The sequence below is a fragment of the Tiliqua scincoides genome, chromosome 2, assembly GCF_035046505.1.
Source record: "Tiliqua scincoides isolate rTilSci1 chromosome 2, rTilSci1.hap2, whole genome shotgun sequence".
Classification (NCBI taxonomy): Eukaryota; Metazoa; Chordata; class Lepidosauria; order Squamata; family Scincidae; genus Tiliqua; species Tiliqua scincoides.
Genome location: NC_089822.1, coordinates 162,105,926 through 162,131,157, shown reverse-complemented (window position 1 = coordinate 162,131,157; position 25,232 = coordinate 162,105,926). Strand labels below are relative to the sequence as shown.

Sequence of the window (25,232 nt, the reverse complement as noted above, 5' to 3'; positions counted from 1 at the left end):
GGCAAAAAAATTGTTCTGACTGATCTTGAATATTTTAGTTTTTATTGTGGCATTGAAATCTCTTCAGAAACTATGGAGCCATCTTCAGTAATTCTTCTTACATCCCTATACTTAGTATAGGAACAAAAGAATAATTTGATATATGTGTGCACTGCTTTTCAATATTTCTTTGTATAAACATTTGGTTTGTCTCAGTTTCACAAACCTTAGTTAGTCCCCTATAGTTTATATCTGCCCAGCCCACAGGTGTACACATTTGATCCCTGTTGGGTATATGCAATGTTGGGCAGCAATGGCTTAGTGCTTGTTACGCTTAACCCATTGAATTAAACCTAAAGCATAACATTTTTTTAAAGATCATCATTATGAGATGATGAATGATTATGAGCATCATTCTGAGCAGGGTAGGCCTCTGCTGCCAACCAGCAAAACTAGATTTCTTGAAAACATCACACAGCTGGGAGCAAAGGTCCATTCAGTGTGTCCTCCACTTTGAATCTTCAAAAGCAAATAAGCTCTTGTAACAAAGGACTTGCCACACACACACCATCCAACTCTATGTAAATACTAGGGAGCAATCCAAGCAGTGGGGGGGGGGGGAAGGGGGGAGTCACCTACTGCTTCCACTCAATTGCCCACCTGTTGACGGAGACCTGTTACTTTCACACAAGCTTACTGAAATGACTGGGAGAGTAAATGCTTGATGAAGCATAATTTTTCAATTACATCATTTGTATGGGTGTGCTTAGCCTCTATGGCAGCTGTTGAAAAACTGCCAGATGCTAGGATCTAATATGGTTAGCATTTGGGTATAACAGTTGTGGTTTTTTTTTGTGCATTATAAAGATGTTTTCGGTTACAGAAGAGTGGGGTTTTCTGACAAATTTTAATATTATGCCATTGATTTGTGGAAAAGATATTTTATCAATAGATTTGAATTATCTTCATGTTAATCATAATTGCATGGTATTTGATTTTTTTTAGTAGTAAATAGAAAATTGGCAATTCTTATTATATAGAGTGCTGTTTTAACATGGGGTTTAAGATAAGGCACTGAAAGTCCATTATTTCATTTATTGTGCTCTTGGCATAAGTTCCGAAGCACAGGACTGCCTGCATGCTAGTGGTGCAGTATTTTATAACCAAAGAGAACATCAAGCAGACTTCTCAGTGAATCTTTGTTAAAGGCATTGCTTTGCAACTTTCTGCTTCCTCTAAAAATCATAATGGGTTTAGGTAATGTTCCTAATCCCCATGGAGATTTTTCAGATTCTTCCTGTTTCCTTATATGGTTAGGATTCCTTTACTGAAGAAAGGAAAGGGGACTGTAGTGAGTTACAAGTTCAAAGAGTATGCATATGGCTCTGATAATGACTTTAGTGAGATGAAGAATATTAAGTAACTGGACTTGGAATTTCTGAAGGCTTTTGTAGAGCCACACATAGCACAATTATATTTATGTATAAAATTTACATGCCAGGCACCCAGAGACACATACAACACAATGAGATAAACATAATTAAGCAGCTGAACTGCTTAGAAACAATCAATGAGCAGTCGCTAAGACTGCACAAGCACTTGTCTAGGAACAAGGTCCATTGAACTTAATACAGCTTTTTTTCTGAGTTAGATGTGCATGGATTGCACTGTAAGCTAAAGAAAACTACAGATCAAGGGAAACGAATCAGCCACTGAAGGCCTGCAGAACAAGACTAACTTCCAAGTAATTAAAATGGGAGGAGCTAAATGAGCATCGTCAAGGAGGGGGGATCTGAAATTTAGGTGCCCACAACATGGCCTTTGGATGAGAGTCTAATGCAGAGCAGAGCCTCCCCAAAGTTCTCAGTGGGAAGGAAGGGTTGAGTGATCCTTTCAAGTTACAGTACCGTAAAATAATATGCCATAATTATGCTACCAACAACAGTTTAAACCAGATTTCAAATTTTTGATTTTGAATGATTTTGGTAATTATATGATGGTGTTAAATCCAAATTACCAGTGTAAGTCTATCGGTTACTATACAAAAATAATGAGTTTGTGTCAGATATTTACTATGTAGTTATTTGTTGGATCAGATTCTTGACAATTGTGGGGGCGCGGGGGGGGGGTTGACAACAGGTGAAGACGAATGCAAAGTCTGTAGAACAGATGTGGGTTGAAAACCAAGAAAGCAGTCCTCAGGGCTTGAGGAATTGGGGGCAGGGAAACAAACAAACTGACAAGGAAGGGAAGGGAGCTAAATGGGCAGGCAGGGAACACTGGCAAGCAGAGAGACAGCCAGTGGTTTATCTACCATAAGTCAAGACTGAGAAACTGTCGTTGAAGTTTATAAATCAGAGATAAAGTTGGCTCCCGTATGAAGCTGCCTTATGAAGAGTCAGACCACTAGACTCTCTATATTAGGGGCACCGGACATAAGGCCCACGGGCCAAATACAGCCTACAGAAGCTCTTTATCCAATCCCTGTGATAATTGGGCTCTCACAGTACAACCTTCAGTTGCTGGGGTGTGAGGTGATACATTGGCAGAAGTGCACTGCAGAAAGGGCAGCACAGGGACAGCCCAGTTATTTTGCAGGCCACCCTTTTAGCAGTGTTGCTTCTGCCAAGGCTGTGGGAAGGAGAGAGAAGGAAGCCTCAGGAGGTACGGAATGGAACAGATGAAGAGACAGACCAAGAGGGGTGAGAAAGGGAGAAAGTGCTGGGGTGCTTGGAGAGCCCAAATTATCACATAGGCTGCCTTTTCAGCAGTGACACCTCAGCAGACGTGACACTTCTGGACGAGTGGCCTGTGCAATAATCTGGCTCTCTTGAAAATATTATCAATATTTGTGTATTTTCTGTCATTTGCAGCCGATGAGTTCCTAAGTGAGTAAAACATGCTTATATCTGGTCACATGCTCAGTGACGTCAAGTCTTACTTAATGACATCACTTCCAGCCCTCAGTCAGCACCATGAATGCTGTTTGGTTCACTGTATGAAACAGGTTTGACACCCCTGCTCTATATAAGGGTCTGTTTAGATGAACAATAGCTTTTTCGCTGTAGTTATGTTTCTCTTAAGAGGAAATACTAGGGAATTAATGCACAGTCCACATGTGCTCTAACACTGAATTGTGACCTTGTCCCAGGAGGTCTTTTGTTACCTACAAGAGATTAAGGTAGACAGATACAGCTTCTATACATCAGATTGAAGGTAGAGACTGGGTAGTGGCTTATCAGGTCACCCAGTGAGTTAATGGCTGATGTTAAATTTAGAAGTTCAAGGTTTTTCACTAGCTCCTTAAGTTTCCTAAACTATTTCCTATGGGACCTCACAATACTATGTTATGTTCTGCTTCTATATCAAAACATAGTCTCCCACCGCTTCAGATGTTTCTAAATCTGCAAAACTTATCTCTGGCACAAACCATGTTCACTTAACTGACTTTAATCTTGAAGAATTCTTTGTGAATTAGCTGATCTTTTCAAGGTCTGCTCAGGGTTATTTTTTGCTCATTAGCACCACCTGTGGAAAAATTCAAGGTAGAAGAGAAAATGGGAGATTTTAACCACTTTGAATTTTACACATCCTAGATGTTATTGGAGACTCATCTTTGCACCACTCTGGTTAAATGTGATGTTAAGAAATTCAGCTTATCCATTAACCTCTTTATCCAAAGGGTACCACAGAACTATTTATAATTTTGTCATGATTAGAACTGGCTCTGTGGCTGTGGTGTAGAAAAATAGCAAGGAAATATTAAAGTCCCCCCTCCACAAAAGTCTGTTAACTTCTTTAAATTTATTTCTAAAAAATCATTTGCCTCACCATTATCCTACTAAAAATATGTGTTTGAAAAAAAGCAGGTAAACATCAGTTACTGAGTGACTAACTATATTGGATGGGAAAATTTCAGTTTTTTTAATTCCCTTCAAACTTAGAGTCTGGAAACTTTCCAAACAGTTAGGAAACTTGTTGAGACGTGAAAGCTACCAGCCTGCTTCTTAGAAGGCTACAAGTGGTACATCCCTTTTTCTCCCCAGTGCCAGACTCCTTGAATCATGCTTATTATTATTTTGCATAGATGAGTCCTATGACTTTAGCACCAAATTAAGGAGTCAAAATGATGCCAAGTGGGCACAACTAGATGTGATGGTGGATCAACACCATGCATTTCCTACATGGTGGCAACACATAGGTGAGAGAAGGGTTTTATACCCTCATTTCTTGTCTGTGGTAACAGACAAAAAACACTTTTATTACAAGCTATAAGAAGAAGAAGTTTAATAAAAAAAAACAAAAACCCTTTTTCTTCCCTGGCAGGTGTTACTTCAGGTATCTTAAACCTCACTGGGAGAAAATGACTTTGGGAAGCATGAGGGTGGATAGAGGTTCGGCTGCCTCCAGTCTCTTTGTACTGTGCTTTAAATTGTACAGTACTACTTCACCACCACCCCCAACACAGGAGGATTTCACAGCAGACCTACTTTTACAGTATTGCTCCGCAGTCATCACGTATAGTTGGGCTCTTAGAGGGTGATGGTTGGATGGAAAGCTTGTGCTGTGAATTGATACAGCCCTGGTCTGGATCACAGACACTTTGTTATATTTTCCTAGCTATGTCGTATGTAAACGTGTATCTTTGTGACTGTTTAACTCCAGTAGATATCAATGCAATTATGTGGGAGATCAGAGGCCAGGGTGAGTGTATGAAATACTTCTGCAGAAAATAATCTCTCATTTGGATAAGCTTTGTCTTCTTATTCAGTGCAATGGGAGCTGTCTGGTACGTTCCAACCCTGTTAGAATTTTGGTGTGCATCTGCCCATAAGGAGGCTTTCTCAGTGATGACCCCTGTATTACAGAACTCCCTTCTTCTGGGGGTATGTCTGATACCCTCTGCACAAACTTTTCACTGCCTGTTAGAGATGTGGCTTTTTCACCAAGCTTTCAGTAATGCTTTACAAGTTCTCTCTATCTCTCTCTCAGCTGATTGTTCTCTCTAATGTAATGTTGCTTATTGTACTATTGCCCTTTTGTTGTTGTTCTTTGATTGTTATCAAAAGATTCTAATATTGTTGCTAGCCACCCTGAGTCTTTATAAGTGGGATCTAGGTTTTTAAAATAAGTATTCATTTAGGGCCCAATCCTATCCAACTTTGCATCACCGGTGTAGCTGCAATGCAGTACCAAGGTAAGGAAACAAATGTTCCCTTACCTTGAGGAGGCCTCTGTGATTGCCTCCCCACCACAGGATGCAGCACACGCCCCATTGGCACAGCAGCACTAGCACTGGAAAATCGGATAGGATTTGGCCCTTAGTTCTCTGTTAATCAGCATGTGCATAGTCCTGTTAATGTACCGTAGTTGGGTTGAGGTTGCCTATGAAAGTTGCCATCAACAAAAGTATTTGTCATTTTAAAATGGCCTTCTAGTCTCGCAGCCAGCTGTGGGTAGGGGCATCACTTATGCATCCTGTTCAGTCTAGACATTCAGAGCACAATCCTAACATTGTGCTGGGCCAGCGCAAGTCCCTTGCATCAGCCCAGGAGGGTCGCAAACATGCTGTAAAGCACATTTGCACCTTTCCAAGTGTCAGCTGGGCTAGCTCAAGAATGTGCGCTGAGCCATGGGGGCTGCATCCAGCCTCTGCACTGACAGAGGATGGTAGGTCCGTGCTGGCTGAGCTCATCCGCTGCAGAAATTTGGGGGGACATAGGGAGGGCAGAGAGGAGGTGTTCTGGGGAAGGGGTGAGGGCAGGCGGGCCCGTGGTCAGACAGCAGGAGAGTGGAGGGTGGGGTCAGAACCTGGCAGTTATGCCGGATCCTGACCCCATTCTTGGGTAGCCTGGGAAAGCTCCAGGCTGTTGAGATCTGGGTGGCGCAAATCTGAGTAGACCCATTGGGGCTGCAGCGGCTCTCCCCAGGGTAAGGGGAAGCAACTCTCCTTGCCCAAGGCTGATCCGCCATCAGCCCTAAATTCACGCTGGACACAGAGCAGGCCCTCTGGCCTCCCCATTCCAGAGCAAGTTAGGATGGCGCTGCCCAGCTCATAGCTTTAGAGCTCCTGTATCTCACTCTATCTGGAATACTGTACTCCATTGACTGCCTAGCAGAGGTATTTTCCAGAGAAACTCATTGCTCAAGGCCAAATGTATAGATTTGCTTACATAATTCCTTATGTAGGTTCCTTATTTTCATAGTAAGTGTTGCTGGTTTCATCAGTGGCTAAATCTGCAGAATTATTAAGAAATGCAAATGGATGAGGAGGAGTACTCATCTTCTGACTTCCACGCGCAGTGCAGCAGTTCTGTGCACTGAGCATTGCGATGTGTAGTTCTCAGCAGGATTAGCGTGAAGCCAGTAGACCAAGTGAAGAGGCACTATTGAGAAATGACAGAAGGACCTTTGTTATATAGTCATTTCTGCATAGCAATGCAAACTTAGTCAATAGACTGATACATGCTGCACAGCGCTACTGAATAAAGACACCCACACACTGCTTTCAACGACACGAGTCAGTTTATCCATGTAGTCAAGAGTGCTCTGAAATGCTGTCAGTTGGTATTTTCTCTGTGAAGCTCTAGGAAATAAACTTTAAGTGGCTGACCAAGTTGCAGTTTGCTAAAAATATGACTTAAGGTTCCCTGAGGCAAGGCAGAAAATGAAGGATTAACTCATTATCTCACCAAAGAAGCCAGCCACCTACAGATTAGTTCCCGAACTGTATTTCTTAATGCAGTTTTACCAGTTTATCTTGCTGCCTGAAGAACTTGGCGTAACTTACGTGTGTACGAGTCTCTTATCCACTTCTCATGATCATCGCACAGACCTAGAGTGTTCCCATTGCTCTAGGGTTTGGCAGTAGCTCTAAATAAATAAATGTTTGAGATGCTGGGGAAAGTGTTATTCCCAGCTATTTAAAGAAGAAAAAACCTCCTTTCATTTTTTTTAAAGCTGTGGAGATGTGCAAGCCTGTTTTGATAGCGCTTTCTTGATTAATATATATATTTTTTAATGTGATCGGAAGTAAGCATGATAATGAAAATCTCAGACCAATTCACATGGGATTTTTCAAAGCGTAGTTAAGAGCTTGACTCTGTTGGGAAGGTGTATGAAGGCATTTCTCTTTCTGGGTTGTTTCAAGTCAATGTGTGTGTGCGCCTGCACGTGTGTGTAAGGGTCAATGCACCTTATCTTTGGGCCAGATCCAGATTTTTGGATAATAGCTTCAGGAATAAAGGAAAAAGCAGAAATCTTAGGTTCTAGTTAAGGGAGGTCCTGTCTGGAACTGTGAAGTTTTCATTTGTGTTTGCAGGAACTATAAGAAAATTGCCTTGTGTTAGAGATCTGGTTCAGTGTAGGTGGCTAAGAGCTATGAACCAGGATGACTCCCCTGCTTTGAATTACTCCTCTGCCATGAATTCACTAGGTAGCCTTGGGCAGGCCACTCCCTCTCAGCCCTAGCTCTCCAGAAGGAATCAAGTTTCCTTACTTTTCCAGGTTGTTGGATTTGTAAGAATTCCATCTAGATAAGACACATGAAGAGCCGTGCACACTCAGAAAGTAATATATAAATGCTAAGGATCATTGTTACTTTCTGGGGTTGTAACAAAATTGGATTTGGACTAATTTTTTGAAATGAGGAATGCAGAGCAAGTATAGCAGCACTATTCTATTTGTGATACATGGGACACAGTTCTAACCAACTTTCCAGCACTAACATACCTGTGCCAACGTGCTGTGCACTGCATCCTGCAGTGGGGAGGCAGTCAAGGGGGCCTCCTCAAAGTAAGAGCATGTTTGTTACCCTGGGGCTGCATTACGGCTAAGCCAGTGGTGAAAAGTTTGTTAGGATTATACCCATATTTGTGTCTAGTTAGATTGTGGAGATTAGTGGCATGATATTCAGATCTTGAACTGGGAGTTAGTGGACCAGAGTCGGGTCCAACCTACTTCCAGACTGGTAGCCATGTTTGTCTGTAATAGTAAAAAATGACAGTGACACCGTAAAGACCACCTCATTTATTCCAGGATAAATTTTTGTTAACTACAGTCCACTTCATCAAACAGGAACTGATGAAAGCTGGACAGGCGCATTTAAGCACACGCGCACACGGAGACAGATCAGAAAAACTTTGAGAATGGCAAAGCCAACTGCAAGAGGAAATGAAACAAGGCTGACATTATAACAAGCTTATAGCCCAATCCTACTTAACTCCCTATGCGGTGATGCACCTGTGCCAACATGGCACACGCTGAATCCTGCAAGGGAGTTTCTGCCTCTGAAGAAGTCTTCAGGATAAGGAAACCTTTGTTCTCTTGCCCTGGGTTAACTCTGCACCAGCCCGCTGGGTCTACTCAGACCTGTGCCAGCTCTATTGCTGGCACAAGTGTGCATGGACCTGGGTTGGGGAATAGAGGCTGGAAAGGAGGGGATATTGGCATGCGCTGCTGCTACCTTACCACCCCCTTCCTGTCCATATCTGCCTGCCCCATCACTACTCCGTTCCTTTCCCTCCTATTCCATCCCGCCTCCTTTTCACCCCTTGTGCTGATTTGCCAGTATTGGTGGGTGTCCTTGGTCTACTGGTGTGTGGAGCCAGCTACTTACCAGACTGCGCTGTATGGCATGTTACCTTTTGTGACAGCTATAAAGAAACTTACACCGCTGGAATGAGCCTCTGGCAGCGTAAGGCCCAAATAGGATTGGGTTGTTAAAAGCCAAGCTGAAATTAAATCCGGATAAGACAGAGGCTCTCCTGGTTCGGAAATCCTCGATGCAGGTGCTGGATTATCAACTTGCTCTGAATGGGGTTGCACTCCCTCTGAAGGAGCAGGTTCGCAGCTTGGGGGTCCTCCTGGATTCGCAGCTGCTCCTGGATTCCCAGGTGGCGGCTGTGGCTAGGGGGGCCTTTGCTCAGCTTCGGCTGGTGCGCCAGCTGCGACCGTACTTGGATCGTGCAGACCTGGCCACGGTGATCCATGCCACGGTGACATCGAGGTTAGATTACTGTAACGCGCTCTATGTGGGGCTGCCCCTGAAGACGGTTCGGAAACTACAATTAGTACAGAATGCGGCGGCCCGTGTGGTCACCGGAGCCAGGCGGTTTGACTCTGTTAGCCCGCTTCTCCGGGGGCTGCATTGGCTGCCCATTCGTTTCCGGGCCCAATTCAAGGTGCTGGTTTTGACCTTTAAAGCCCTATACTGCTCTGGGCCAGGATATCTTAGAGACCACCTACTCCCGTACAATCCGGCTCGCCATCTCAGGTCATCAGAGAAGGCCTTTTTGCAAGTGCCGCCACCCAAGGAGGTCCGGGGGGTGGCTGCAAGAAATAGGGCCTTCTCGGTAGTGGCACCAACATTATGGAACTCCCTTCCCCTTGACTTGAGAATGGCTCCCTCTCTTGAGAGCTTTCGGCGAGGCCTGAAAACACTGTTGTTTAAACAAGCCTTCTGATTTCTGGCCTTCTTAACTTTTTATACATCTTTTAGTTTTACAGGCTTGTTTCCTCGGTGATCTGCTCTTTTACGCTTTTAATCTGACTACTGTTTTTATGGCCCTGTAGTGTGTTTTTAAATGTTTTTATCTGTCTGTATTAATGTTTTTTAAATTTTATTGTTTTTAATATGTTGTTAGCCGCCCTGGGTCCCGTTAGGGAGAAGGGCGGGATAAAAATAAAGTTTTATTATTATTATTATTATTAAAAGCATACAAGGTAAGCACAGTGGAAGTTCACAACTGGTGATGATAACCTTGTAGCAATGCTCAGTTAATGAACTCAAGAGTGATTTAAAAAAAGCCCCCATTTCAGTTAAGACTTCCTCCTGTGATGCTGTGAAGTCTTGTTGTAGCAAAACTCTTTGTTATAAGCTCCCCTGTACTGCATGCAGTGTGGTCCCAGAGTTTGTCAGGGAAAGAAATATCGCAATGGTGGTGGAGCATCAACCATTGTGATTAGTAGGCATTGTAAGGCTCTGGATTGGCTAGGCCAGATGTAAATATGAGAAGCCTAGCCTTTTGCCATTTCCTGGTCTGTAAAGGAAAAACAGCTTGCTTCCTTGCATCCCAGGGTCCAGGCCTAGATTTAACTCAAGTCCCTAGCTCAGGAAGGGACCCTTAGTTTATGCTTGGTTAGATAGCATGACAACTAATCTGCACTCTTATTCCATTGTCCTGGGCAAGCTTTCACAAATCTTTTTACCATGGCCAGTTGATCTTGGCCATCTAGAGAGGCAGGACACCCGGTAGCAGCAACAGGGATCTCATTTCATGAGTTCTCCAGAAATTGCAGTGAATTAAGGGTGTGGATTCTTACATCATGCTGAATTTAGGAGCAGGCAGAAACCTTTCTTCCCGGTCCAAAGCTCCATGTGGCATGAGAACTTTCTCCTCAGTGCAAGAGGAGTATAAAAGGCAATTCTCTTTGTTACACTGACGTTTAAAGCAAGTAGAAGCTGCCTGCTGGAAAGATCAGTGCAAGAGAAAATTGCTCCGCCTCCCTATTCCTGAGCTTTGAAGCAGGCATGCTACAACTTGGCACATCAGAGAGAATTGCCCTTCCCCTATCCCACAAAGAGGATTGGGGAGTGGTGGGGTGTGTGTGGCTCGCATTGCACAGGGCTTTGGAAAAGGAAGGGAAAGTGTGTGAGATGTATACTGCCTCTTTTGATCAATAGGCATGTGCCCAAGTTTTCTGGTAGAAACAAAGTACTTAGGAAAGGGAAAGGGTCAGTGGTGGGCACAACCAATGTCTGGGCTAGGAAACCATGCCAAAATTTGCAGACCCTAATCTTGGAAAATCAGGACTTCTGTAGCAAATGTTCTAGATCTCCTAGACTGCAAGAAGAAAGGGAACACAGCTGGCTTAAACCAGGGGCATCTGTGCCTTAGCAGGCCCTTGGGATTCCCTGATGTGACTCACAGGGCCCTGTACACAAGTTATTGGACTATCCTCAGGGCTAGAAAACTGCTACCCTTAGTTGTTATGAATGGCTAATATTGCATACCATGGAATCCTCCTCTCTTTGTCCCCTGCTTTTTCCTTTAAAATAGCTTTGGGAATGGCAAAGAGAGCAGAATGCAGTGAGTTGGAACAAAGCTGAATGACCACCACCCTGCAGTTAGTTATTTGTTTGGTTCATTTGCTCTGGTGGAATCTGTATACTAGGTAACGAAGCATAGCATTACAACCTTCATGTTTATGCATTGGAAAATATTGTTATTAGAGTGCGCTTTGTTGTTCTGGCAAGTGTTTTCAAAACATCACTGAATATTCTATTAGGTTTAGCCCACAATGAGATAAAACTTAACTGAGACATACTTTGGCCAAGACTGGTTTCATTGAACTACCCTGTCAGGTTCACCAGCATGCCTGGCTGATAAAACTGCCCCCTTTTGTTCACTCAAAAGCATACCTAAGTTTGCAATTATTATCCAGTCAGCCATATTAAAATGACTTTGTGATGAAAAGAAAGTTCTAGAACTGTACTTTAACAAATTTTGATTGGTATCTACTCCCCGCATACCCAGAGAGTTTTAAAAAATCAGGTAATTTGTCAATTCTTTAAAAAATCTGAAATGTGGCTGTAGTTTCTACCTTCATTCTTGGGTATGCCCCTGTCTTTCTCTTCTGTGTATTCGCTCTCTATACTCATTTTTGGTAGCCTTGTGTGTCTTATTTCTGAACTTGCTTGTCTTCCTTAGTTGCTTCTTTGCTTCTTTACCGGTTTGCGGTGTCATCTGTGTCTACATTTTTAAATGGGGCATTTATAACTATAATAGATGAATGGATGTTAAGGTTCATGATTGATCCCAGTGTTGACTTGATCAGTGATTTCAGGCCACCAAAGACAATGCAGAACATAAATGGTATTTACAAGTAAATTAAATGACATATAGGAGTCCCCTGGTATCTGCAGGGGAGACATTCCTACCCCCCAGGCAGGGGAGGGGAACAGCAGATAAGGGTAACCCTATCTCCGTGCCCCCATTGTGCCCCATTACCTTTGTTTAGGTGGATTACATTCACACAAAGTGATAAGGTCTTTTGCTTGAACAAAAGCAAAAAGCTTATAGCCAGATGAGCAGGCAAGCAGCCTGGAAGGGAGACTAAGAGCAGATGTTCACTTCCTGTTTCCTGCTTCCTGTTGCTCTTAGTTTCCCTTCTATAGACCACAGGCTGCTTGCCCATTTGTCTTTGAAGTTTCAACTTCCTTCAAGTCTGTTATAAATATTGTTTCCCGTACTTGCACTTTCCAACCTAGCAAACCTCTGACAAAGCTCACATGGTCTGTCATTTTGGCTTTACCTAATAACAGTCCTATGTATCACCCACAAATAACTTATTTATGCATATGTAGTCTGCTTAACCAATACTCGACTTTGATATGCTTGGCGACACGTCTTATGTTTTTGTTGAACACAGCCTAATGAAGTATCACACCACCTGTATTTACCCTATTTTAATTTATGCTTTGATTATGATCCTCTGATTAAATGAATAGTCATCTCTCTGTGCATTAACTGTAAACAGATGAACGTCACCGACTGTGCTTAAACTGCCTTTCCTTGAGACGCGATTACATCACCTCAAGAGACACACCTGTGTGGCATTCAAGTATGTTATGAGTTGCTAATTGTCTTGAGGCAGTGAAATTTCACAAGGCCTGTTTCTCTCAGTGGCTCTCTGAGGTTTAATACCATTGCTATCTTTTTCATCCTAGATTCTGAGCGTTCTCTGTTAGGGATTATATTGATTCCACTAAGAATGATTAGTGTGCACAGACTGTATTAAACCATAAAACCAAAGAATTGCTGCTGCTCAGTCTATAAGAAAAAACACGCTGACAACATGAGATTGTTAGGTCTAAATGGTTTAACAGATTATGACTCTCTGTTGCTGGAATTGTCTCACAATTAGACCATTTTCTTCTTGGGAAGTTTTGTCTCTCCACGTTGCAGTGTGAGGATACACCAAAGACCAACATGGCAGCCAAAGGAGAGCAGTAAGTGGGGCATTCAATCAATATCATTAAGTGATGATCAGTCAATATTTTATTCTTCTCAAACAAGGAGGTAAAGCCTCAGAATGCTGAAAAATAGCAATCGTGACCCATTTTCGGTTTCACTGTCACAAACCGGAAGCTTGTTTCGACCGCTATTTTTCAACATTGAGGTGTCAGCAGGCTCCCCACCACCTAGGAAGCTGGCGTTGCCCCTGGTAAGTTCCAAAAAAACCCTTTCGTCCCTGGCAGTGGCATGATCCTGGCAATTGCACTCTTGCTTTTGCTCCCCTCCTGAAAAGACTTACAGCAGTTCCCAAGCTCCCAGAGAGTTTGAGAACCACTGCCCTAAACTCTGTAATCAACTGCAGTTTACAACTTTGGGAGATACTGTGTGTTGTATATCACTTAAAAACTAAAAGTGTTCATGCAGATTTATGAGAGTAGATTTGGGCCCGAGTCTGAAAGTTTTAAACAATTGAGAAGTTATTGTACCATGAAACCAGATGTATTTTCACTAATGAATTAAGAATGGGCAGTACTTTTGTTTTCTATGGGTGTGTGTGTGTGTGTGTGTGTGTGTGTGTGTGTGTGTGTGAACCTTACCAGCTTGAACAAGTAACTTTTTGTGTAGTACTTTAAGACAGGGTGCAGTATGCTCCTTTAACTTCTTGTCAACAAGATTAGCTGACAAACTTGCTTGACATTTTGTCCTGAATTAATGGAAATAATAGGTGTACCTTACATAATCCGGATATTCTGGTTTATTTCAACACTAAGTTTGAGACATATTTGTTTAAAACAGAAAAGGGTGACTATAAACAGTTCCTGGCTTTGTTGGTATTACTCACTGAAGCTGTTATCATTCAAAAATATACAAATTAAGGGCCACATTCATTTTAATTTCCCAAAATACTGGTTTCCTTCATATATATTCTTACCAGGTACCAGAATGCTACAGCAGTACATACGTGCTACTTATAGTTCTGTGTAAATAGAAAAGCACCCAGGTGTGCTTCATTCCCAAGGGCTCTATTTCGGCTCCATGTTCCTCAGGTCTTAGGGAGAGCCATGCCTCAGAATAGCAAGTATTTTAATTTATTTGAGCTTTATGCCTGTGTGTGAACATCATTTCTACCAAACCTCATTTTCAAGTTATTGGAAGGTTGCTTCTAACTGAAAAATTAATCTTTCTGTCGAATATAGCATGTGTATCAAAACCTTTGTTTTTGTGGTGTGAAGCCTGCAATTTTAGTGCTGCAAATCTGATTGTGGAAGCTAAGCAGGGTCAGGCCTGGTTAGTACTTGGATGGGAGACTGCCTGGGAATACCGGGTGCTGTAGGCTTATACCATAGTCTTTCGAGACTGAAGGTTGCCAACCAAACAACCAAATACATGCATGCCTGAGGGTCAGCGTCGGTGAGATTATCAAACCTTCTGTGTTTTAAGATCAAAGCAGCTATAGGGCAGCGTTTCTCAAACTGTGAGTCGGGACCCACTAGGTGGGTCGCAAGCCAATTTCAGGTGGGTCCCCATTCATTTCAATATTTTATTTTTAATATATTAGTCTTGATGCTACCAAGGTATATGACTGCATTTGAAGAAATGTTACAGATCTGTACTTTTAACTGACTACTATGTATATGCTTTAAACAACCGTAGTAAATAGAACTTACTCCCGGGTTAGTGTGGGTAGGATTGTAGCCCAGGATTGTCAAAACTCTTCCTGTTGATGATGTCATTTTCGACCACGATATCACTTCTGGTGGGTCTTGACAGATTCTCATTCTAAAAAGTGGGTCCTGGTGCTAAAAGTTTGAGAACCACTGGATTACGGAAAATGTGATTGCATGAGCAATGCTGGGGGAAGATGTATTTAACCTCCCCCCCTACTGTTTTCATCTCATTTTCAAGTCTCTCCTACACCCAGAAAGCAATTGTTATTTGTCTCATGGTGGAAAACAGAGCCAGCATACGTGTATCTGTATGTTTCTTCCTGCAAGGCAAGTAGTAGCTTCAGGGTTCTATTCTGGAAAAAAAACAGCACCGAGGAAAGGGTTAAGTTTTCCCTCCAGTACTGCTCACCCCATTAGCTTTCCTGCTTAACTGCTCTGATGAACAACCACAAAAGCTGGGTTCCCCACCATCTCATCTAATTTTGCCTTATACAGATCCTCTCTTATAATGCCCTGGGCTTTTGGGTCTGTCTGTCTCCAGATGCCTGAGAGAGGTGGGCAGCTTTCTGCTGCAGGAAAATGTCCAGCAAGTTCAGGATGTGCTCCAGGGGAAATATTGTGTGTTCCACATCTCAACCCTTGCAAAACCCTCCAAGGTTGAACACCTGCTTCTGCTACCGCATGCATATAATTTCTGAAACAGAGATTAACATTTGTATAAGAAATGATAGCATTCAAAGTGACCCTATGTCTTTAAAGAAAAGATTTTGGTTTATGGCAGGACTTTTCAAACTGGGGTGTCACGACGCCCCAGCCTGTGGGCCCTGGCCTTTGCCCCCTTAAGGGGTGAGGGCAGCCAGGAGGCAGGGGGGAGGCAGTGGTGCGACCCCCAGGATTGCGCTGCTCAGGGGGGCTGCAGGGGCTTGGCTGTAGTTACCAGAGCCTCCTTCGGCCTCCTGGGGGTGCAGGGAGCCCTGCACAACCTTCTGCAGGGCTCCCCGCAACTTTGAAAGCGAAAGTGGAGCGATCACGTCCCGCCTCTGCTCCACTTTCACTTCTGAAGCTGTGGGGAGCCCTGCAGAAGGTCACACAGCCCGGGAGGCTGCAGGAGGCTCTGGTAAGTACAGCCAAGCCCCTGCAGCCCCCCTTGAGCAGCACGATCCTGGGGATCGCACTGCTGCCTTCCCCCATCCCTGTTGCCTCCCCCCTGCCCCTTCAAGAACTTAGAGCGGCTCAAACTATCCCCAAGAGTTTGAAAACTGCTGGTTTATGGAATATATTTGTTTAAAAGTGTGCTTCTTTCATAGTAAGAGTGTATTTTGTCATGTTTTTTATAGGTTTTTACCTCCCATGGACCAACTGTAATTATGCCAACTTGGTTCTGCTCCCGAGAATGGTTTTGTCACGTGGGCAGATTTGATGAAGGGGGAAAGGTAAGTACTGTGGACAGGAACATAACCTTTAATGTGATGTAATGGATCTCAGAGTTGTCTCTGCCATACACATCTGAAGTGCAGGCAGCTTTTTTGTGATACCCCCCACCTAAGAGAGAACATGAATGGTGGGAAATTAAAATACTTACTGGGTTTTTATACTAGAATGGGCACACCAGCCAAGAGTCAAGGCAAGAATTGCACTAGCACCACAAATACATTTCCATGGTGTTGCAAGTAGTGGTAGTATTAAAACCACCCTGCACACAATGATATAAATGCTATATAATATTGTTGACATTGTCTTGCACTTCACAGCGTTCTGACATTTTTTCAGTGCGCACAGATCATTGGTGTGCTTTGCAGCAACTGTCTGCAAAAAAACTCTGCTTTAAAATGTTGAAGCATAATTGACAAGAATTTGCACATTTGTGGACATTATAGCTCTTTCTGAAAAATGAGACCCTGAATTGCATTGATTACACAACAGCATTTTCACCAAGCATTAGAAAGCATTAATGTGGAGCACAGCTCACCCATACCTCAGAGATGGCAGGGAAGGGGCAAGAACATGGATTCATTTCTGACCATTACACAGTGTTGATATACACTTGCTTTGAATGGCTCCTACCAATATTCCGTTGGTAGCAAATAAAATAATCATACTTGTGCAAAAATTGGTGCATTGGGTTGGTAATGCTGGAGTTGCCTTTAAGCAGGAAGCTGAAACACGGCACACATAGACAACGGCTCCTTCTCAGAAGGCAGTTGCTTCTCTAGGAAAAAAAGAATGCTGCATAGTGCTCCTCTATCAACATTTCAGTCACTCTGGGTAATACTAAGAGAAGCACCATTAAAGAAAAGACACTACCATATGAGAAGGAAAAACTAGTCCAATTTACCATCTGCCATTTGAAGTAAATGTATCCCTTACCCCTTTCAGTATCTAGCAGAGTAACTTGGAGGTGTCATGTTGTTGCCAATAAATTCAGAAACAGATCAAAATGTCTACATTCCAGTATTTGCATGCACCAAGTCTCTATAGCAGCAACCTGTTTTTCTCATTTGTGACTAAATCTGTACACCTGCTCTCCAAATGTCAGAATAAAAGGCAGACACCAGAGACATAAGTTGAAGTTCTTATTACTTAATTCACCTAGAATTCACAATCAAAATTTTTTGAACAGCTCTTAGATAGGATCTTCTGTCTTCCCAGGAAGCAGGAATGGAACATTCTACAGCTACATATAGTTCCAAGTTCCAGAAGAACAGCCATGTTAGTCCATTACAGCAGTAACAACACAAAATCTTGTAGCACTCTTAAGACTAACATGGTATCCGCATTCATCAGCTGATGAAGTAGGCTACAGCCCATGAAGGCGTATACTACAAGTTAGTTGTTGAGGTGTTGAGAGCCTGTGGCATTTATGTCATTCCAAGCTTTTGGTCATTAAAAACTCCACATCTCCTCTTAAATAGGCAAAAAGATGCACCTCACTTGAAAGCTTTCCTCTATATCTAGGCAGACTGAAGAATGGAAGTGGTAGAGACCCTTTCTTACTTTTGCTCTGGGAATCCACTCAAGGGCAGGGCTTGAGCTTTGTGTGATGAACCTGGCTGAGGAAACGACTTTCCTTGCACAATAATTTTATAGTGTTATTGTTTTAATACATACACTACACTTGGGAGCCTGGTACTGCATGGCAGTTTATTAAAAAAAATCTAAATAAAATAGGAAGTGTGCATTGCAAGCTTTTGATCCGCTTCTAGGTTGGATATATTTGTCACCTTTCAGATTAATTCCAGAAAGCATTGATCATGTCCATGTTATATTCCTTTCAGATGAAAATTTTTATAAAGCATGTTTCTAGCCCACAGTTTCTAGCCCACAGTTCTAGCCACAGTTCTATACCAGTTCAAGATATAGGCTTGAAAACATTTGGGCAATGATGAAATCTCAGGTCTGTGTATTTGTGCATTTGTAGACATTTGTGCATGGGGACTGGGTTCTGTGTCCTGCACAATTCTTTTCTCCTTTGCCAGAAGCAGAGTAAAGCCCAAATCCTAACCCACTTTCCAGCCAATGGAATGTATGCTGCATACTGGAATTGGGTGGCACTCACAGAGGCCACCTCAAAGTAAGGAAATGCTTGTTCCCTTACCTCAGAGCTTCATTGACCTTATGTCGGTGCTGGAAAGTGGGTTAGGATTGCACCCTAAATTATGCAAGGTAGGCAAATATATGAATTTTTTATTTATACAAGTGTGTATTATTGAGATTAAAATTTTTAGGAGCTAAGTATGCTCAGCCCTCAATTTGTGGTCTCCCTTAGCTAAACAAAGTAGGATAGAATGAAGGAGACTATTACAGCATAGTAAGAAGAATAGAAATGTGCAACAAGAAATACATTAATTACATAATTAAAGGCTCCTTTGGGCCCAAAGTACCCACCCAAGAAGAAGCTGTCCACATCTCAGAAGGATTTGGTGTTCTAGTTTTTGTCTCCTTATCAACCTCTAGTGGAGGAGCAAACTTTCTGGGGGGGGGGGTGAGATCTTCTGATTCTTATTCATCTGAAAAGTTTTATTATTAGATTGAAGCATGTCTCCAATTTTAATTCACTTCAAAATGTATGTATCAGATATTTGGGTAACATTGGTGTTCACCAGAGGCCTTTATACAATATATCTTTGACTTTGTAGATAACAAACCATTGTCTGGTTTGCACTGCTGTAAATGCTTTCTCTGACATGTGTGGTCTTAGTATTTTCACATAGGAATGTCAGACATGTCAGTTTTAAACACACTGTGACAGTGATTCTCAAACTGTGGGTCAGGATCCACTAGGGGGTTTACAAACCAGTTTCAGGTGGGTCCCCATTCATTTCAATGTGTATTTTATTTTTAATATGTTAGACTTGATGTTACCATGGTATGTGACTGCATTTGAGGAAATGTTACAGATCTGTACTTTTAACAGGCATACATATGCTTTTAACAATGATAATCAATGGGGCTTACTCCTGGGTAAGTGTGGTTAGGATTGCAGCCTTTGAAAGGTTTGGGGAGTTTTTTCTGAACAGATCAGTGGCTGCTTGCGAGCGTAAGAGGTTTCTTCTTTATGCTAAATAATTTTTTAAGCTTATACCTATTGTTAACTTTTAATTTACTTTCATTCTTAATTTTGTCATATAGGGGTGTTAAAAATTTTCCTGCTTGATGATGTCACTTCCAGATTAATAACATCACTTCCAGATTAATAACATCACTTCTGGTGGGTCCCAACAGTTTGTCATTCCAAAAAGTGGGTCCCAGTGCTAAGAAGTTTGAGAACTGCTGCGCTAAGAGAAACCTATTTTTCATGAATTGCAGGAAAAATATTGTAATAGAAGCTGTTAATTTTTCAAACAACCTGGAGATAAAGTGTCTTTGTGCTTGATTTTGCTTCTCTTCCCCCCCCCATGCCCCAACCCAGGGGTGTCAAACTCGTTTCATACCAAGGGCCGAACAGCATTCACAGTGCCTGCTGAGGGCCAGAAGTGATGTCATTAGGCAGGAAATGATGTCATTAAACAGTGATGTCTTTAGGCATGAAATGATGTCATTAAACAGGTCATAACCAAAAATAAGCACTTTTTCTCACTTAGGAACTCATTAGCTGCAAATGATAGAAGAGAAAATACACATATCTTGGTCATATTTCAACATATGGGAGAGCCAAATTTTCTTGTGGGTTGCCTTTATAGCAGTAATACCTCCGCACTGCTCAGCTACTGAGAGCCTGAAGTCCAGATAAAAAGCTTCCATGGGCCACATCCGGCCCCCAAGCCTTATGTTTGACAGCCCTGCCCCAACCCGTCCACTAGTGATATGAAAGCAATTCAGGAAGAGTAATCTGCAGTGGTAAAGGTACAGGGTATACTTCAGTATGGATCACCAAGAACCTCTTAGAAGTTAGCAAATGAATGTGCTCACATTTCTCAGTCAAAGTGAGATCATTTTTTTTTTATACTCCGGAAATGGGAAAAAAGTTAGTTCCAATTTTTTGCTTTTGTAGGAGTTAAATTAAAATATTGTAAGGTTGTCAAATGATTTGTCAAGGTGCTCTGGGGAAAAATGAAGACAAAACACAGACTCTGATATTCTTGGCGCATTATGGGTAAAACTCGGCAGAGATCTGTTCTTGAAAAGTGTCCAAGTAAGTAAGTGCTGGAGCCAATGATAAATTAGGCTTATAAACTCTTTTAAAACGAGCTCTTTCTTTTAACAACATGCCTTGATAGTATGTTACTAAATATGCTGAGGTAATCACCCCAGTCCCATCACTAGGTTTTCACCCCTTCCCTGTTTAATTAGAGAGCTCTTTGCCAGGACTGCTCACATTTTTCTGTTTCAGGAAAGTAATCCTTTAACTTTATTTCCCAAACAATAGAGCAATTATAACGTCATCACAGATTTCCTGTTTGAGAATTGGGTCAAAATGATTTAAAGGCCCATCAGGACATGACCAAGGGCTTTGGTCACATCGAAAGCAAGAGGCTTAACTGGATTTGTATAATTCTGGGAAAAGCTGTTTTAAAAATGATCTAAGTGTTAAATTAATGTGTTGGGTTCGAGCAGGTCCTCAAGCATGTCTCTGGAAACTATTTTGGGGAGACAAATCTGATTTGAAACACCTATGAAGCTGAATCTTGGTATAAACCTACGTGCTTGAATGCTCGTACAATAAAATACAGTAGCAGTACTATGAGGCCTCTCGCATACAGCTCTTATTTAACATGAGGTAGAAATTTGTCAGTTCTGATCCAATAGTTAGACAGCATGTATGAGGCAATTATCATGAGTGCCATCAAGATCAAGCCCTTAGCTAGAGTATATTATTGATCCACTGGTGATAATGACTGCAGATTATTCCAGGAGGACTGCTGTTGCTTCAAGACATTTAACTTGTCATTTACAGGGCTTGCTTGAGTGAGCCAGTTTAGGGTACAATCCTAACCACAAGTTAGGAGGGACCCTACGAGGGTCACAAACATGCCATAAAGCACGTTTGTGCCTCTTTGGAAACAAGCTGCACCAGCACACAGAGGTGCGCTGGCCCATGGAGGCTGCATCCGGCCTCCATGGCGGCTTGTGAAGGGAGCCTTGCGTAGGCCGAACTCAACTGATGCAAAGCTCTGGGGTGGGCAGGGAGGCGGTCCCACCCTCAGGAGGTGGCACAAGTCTGAGGAGACCCATAGGGGCTGCAGTGGCTTACCCGGGGAAAGGGGGAAGAGTTTCCTCTTACCTCTGGCTGAGCCACTTTGGTGCCTTATCTCACGCTGGATACAGCACAGGCCTCCTGGCTTGCCTGTTCCAGCTGCAAGATAGGTTTGTGCTGTTATTTGTTTAAAAAACAAAAGGTTGGATGTGCTGCCTGGCACCCCTATCATTCATTTATGTGCTATTACAGATTTTCAGGGTTTAGCTCAGGTTCCTTGAAATACTTTTGACCCTTATACAGTGATTCCCAATATATGGATCAGGACCCACTGGTGGGTCACAGTCGGATTTTTGTTGGGTTGCCAAAGGGTGATGGAAAGATCAGATAAGTAATTGCCTCAAGCCCTGAGGCTATTCAAAAATCAGATACTGTTGCTGCTAATTACCCTGCAAAGAGCTCAGCTCCTGCAGATTGCAAGAATGTGTAAATATAGGGAGATAAATATTTGGGGGTCTTTTTCTGGTCATTATTACTAATAAAATAAATAAATAAATAAAATAAAAATGTCTTTCTAGATCTTTTTGAAAAGACTGGTCCTGATACAGTGTTGTTTTAAAAAATGGGTCCTGGTGCCTTCCTCTGCCTTATAGGAATGAATATCAGAATTCATTCCCTAATTCTAACTGTTGAGTTCTAAGCATGTTTACTCAGCCCCTGCTGAACCTAGTGGAACTTATTTCTTTCTCCCAAATGAGTGTGCATAGGATCTTAACCTGAGTCTCTTAAAATGAACTTCAAGTTTGAAAAAGTGCCATTTGAAGCACTGCCTGCTATGAATCCCATTCATGCAATGCTACACTTGATAGCGCTACACACTGTTTTCCTCTTCCCTGCTTGATCTGTCTCACCCAAAAGCAGTCAAGAGTCTATGTGTGTATATGTTCAGGCACATGTGCTTGTGTCTGTTGCCGTACTGCCATTTTTTCAAATATGTGATATGTGGGTCTGTTGCTTAGCAGCAAAATCATAAAAGGAGAAATAAATTGCTCACATGTAAATGTGAAAACTGCAGCAACTTCTTTTTCTTGCAGTGTCCACTTGTTCCTAGAACTGAGAAATTTGATTCCTGCATCCAACCTTGACCAATATTTTTTCACCAGCTGTCAAATTCCTGCCTCTCTAGAATTTAAAATTTTGAGTCCTGATCACAACAATTTAGGCCTTTAAAATTTTTCTACAAGCTTTTCTACTACACTTTCTACTAGACTTATTTCTCTATTATGTTATATAAATAAAAATTATGTCGACCAGATATAGTCAAACCAGTGATTGTAACTGGAAAACATACCTGAACATGAATGAATGAATGAATGAATAAACCTTTATTAGGCATAGATAGAGAAATCATAAAAGCAAACATAATTAGTCCTAATCCCGTTTATCAAAAATGGAGTTAAGATACTAAATTACTAATAAAACATTTACAGTTCAACATAAAATATCAACATTTTTGACAAATTACATTAAGAAGGCTTGGAAATCACCAAAAGTAAAAATTTAGAAATTCCCTCTAGCACATCTGGTGAGCAGTCATTTAGGAGACACTTCAGTTTTGCCTCATCCGAAAGCCCATTCATTTTGCCGAGAAGTGGAGTCATGTAAGTGTGGCAGGATCTAGTGTGCCGAGGACAATAAAAAAGAATGTGTATGATTGATTCAACATTTCCCAAATTACAAGTGCAGAGGCGTTCTTTATATGGTATTTGCCTATATCTGCCTTCTGTAACCTTGGAAGGAAACACATTGAATCTTGCCAAAGAGATTGCACGACGTTCAGAGGGGTTGATCAGAATACTCAGGAGCCATTTGCCCATACTTTAGCGGGATAGAGAAATTAAGAGGGGAGCAAATTCTAGAAGCAAGTTCAAAGAGGTTTTGTGCCTCAATGTCTAGCATTCTTTGCTTTACCCTTTGATAAACTTCAGGGAATGGATAGAAACTTAAAAAATCCAGTGAAAAACCAATTGATTTGATTTTTGATTTAATTTGGCTATACCATTTAGAAGAACCAGACTCAGATAGCATTCTGGATAGGAGACTGCCTGGTTTCACGTTATAATGTAATTAGAGCCAATAGCGTATGGTTAAAAGCCATTCTCTTGATACTAAGAGCGATTGTCCAGTCTCCAAACATAATGCAGAGTATGGTACAGATTTAGGTAAACCCAGGATAGCCCTCAAAAATTTAGCTTGGATACTCTCAAGGGTGTGATTTATAGAACTAATCCAGATAGGGCACCTGTACAGGAGCTGTGCCGATACCTTGGCATTAAATACCTTGAGAGCAGCTGGTATATAACGATTGCCCTGACTAAAAAAGAATTGATTGGTGCTCTGCAAAGTGACATGGGCCAAGTTGGTAACCAATTTTTGATGAGTACCCCAGCAAAGATTGTAGTGGAAGTGAATTCCAAGGTATTTAAAGCTTTTGACCTGTTCCAGTTTCTCCCCTCCAATAGACCAAGTACCTGGGCTCCATGATACATGATACCTGCGCTACCTGAACATAATATCTGAGGACTTGTGACTTCAAACTTGTGTTCCAATGCACAATGTATATAATTGCACAATGCACAATGTTTATAATGAGACTCCCCCAAGATCTCTTGTGGTGATCAAGAAAAGCATTTTGTAGTAGTCTTAGGGCCCAATCCTATGGTCCGCACCGCACCTCCGTGGCACAGACCATAGTCGCAAACGTTTGTGGGGCTTACCACCGGGCTCCCGCCAGAGGGGCCTCAGCTCCGGCTGGCGCTGAACCACTGCCCGGCAGGCGCCTGCATTCCGCAGCTTGGCGGTGCTTGCGACCGCCGGGCTATGGAACAGCAAACGGGGCGGGGATGGGGGCGTTCCGGGGAGGGGGGAGGCCAGTGGGGGGCGGGGAGGGGGCGGGGAGGCTGGCATGACGCAGGGAGGTGGCGTGTCAGAGGCATGCCTGGGGGCAGGCGGGAAGAGGATCCGCGGAGCTCCGCTTTGTAGGATCCTAGGCGCTCGTGGAGGCTGCATGCCTTACACGGGTGCCTTTACTTTAGTGGAGCCCTTTTGGGTGCTGCTAAAGAGAGTAGCCCCATTGTGGGGCTGCCTCCCTTACTCAGGGGAAGGGGACAAACGTCCCCTACTCCCTAGGTGCCTCCCCGGTAGCGCGGCAGGCACTGGATTCGATGGCAGCCCTCATGGTGCCGCCGAGCGGGGGCGCCCTGGGCAGCTCAGGATTGGGCTGCCCATTAGGAGTGGGCTGTTAATTATGTCAAAATAATATCAGTGAAATTAGCACAAATTCTTGTGAAAAAGTCACGGTAGATACCCTTTTGTTGTTGGCAACCTTCAGTCTCGAAAAACTATGGTAAAGAATGGTGGTTTTGGAACATCGTCTAGTGTGGCTGAAAAGGCCGATTCGGGAGTGACAATCCCTTCCACACGGGGAGCAAATGCAGTCTGTCCCTGGTCTGTCTCCCTGGCTATGGGCCTTCCTTCTTTGCCTCTTTGCCTCGGTCTGTTGGCCAAGTGTCTCTTCAAACTGGGAAAGGCCATGCTGCACAGCCTGCCTCCAAGCAGGCCGCTCAGAGGCCAGGGTTTCCCACTTGTTGAGGTCCACTCCTAAGGCCTTCAGATCCCTCTTGCAGATGTCCTTGTATCGCAGCTGTGGTCTACCTGTAGGGCGCTTTCCTTGCACGAGTTCTCCATAGAGGAGATCCTTTGGGATCCGGCCATCATCCATTCTCACGACATGACCGAGCCAATGCAGGCGTCTCTGTTTCAGCAGTGCATACATGCTAGGGATTCCAGCTCGTTCCAGGACTGTATTGTTTGGAACTTTGTCCTGCCAGGTGATGCCGAGAATGCGTCGGAGGCAGCGCATGTGGAAAGCGT

General features: G+C 42.8%; 1 protein-coding gene across 2 annotated transcripts in view; it reads left to right on the top strand.

The window, feature by feature from the left end:
* The window catches only part of B3GNTL1 (UDP-GlcNAc:betaGal beta-1,3-N-acetylglucosaminyltransferase like 1), a 228,675-nt gene that overhangs the window by 141,899 nt on the left and 61,544 nt on the right, over positions 1 to 25,232 (top strand). For both annotated transcript variants that reach the window (XM_066618586.1, XM_066618585.1), the window contains exon 7: positions 16,003 to 16,098. In XM_066618586.1, the coding sequence (XP_066474683.1) occupies positions 16,003 to 16,098 (96 nt within the window). The remainder of the gene's footprint in view (positions 1 to 16,002; positions 16,099 to 25,232) is intronic.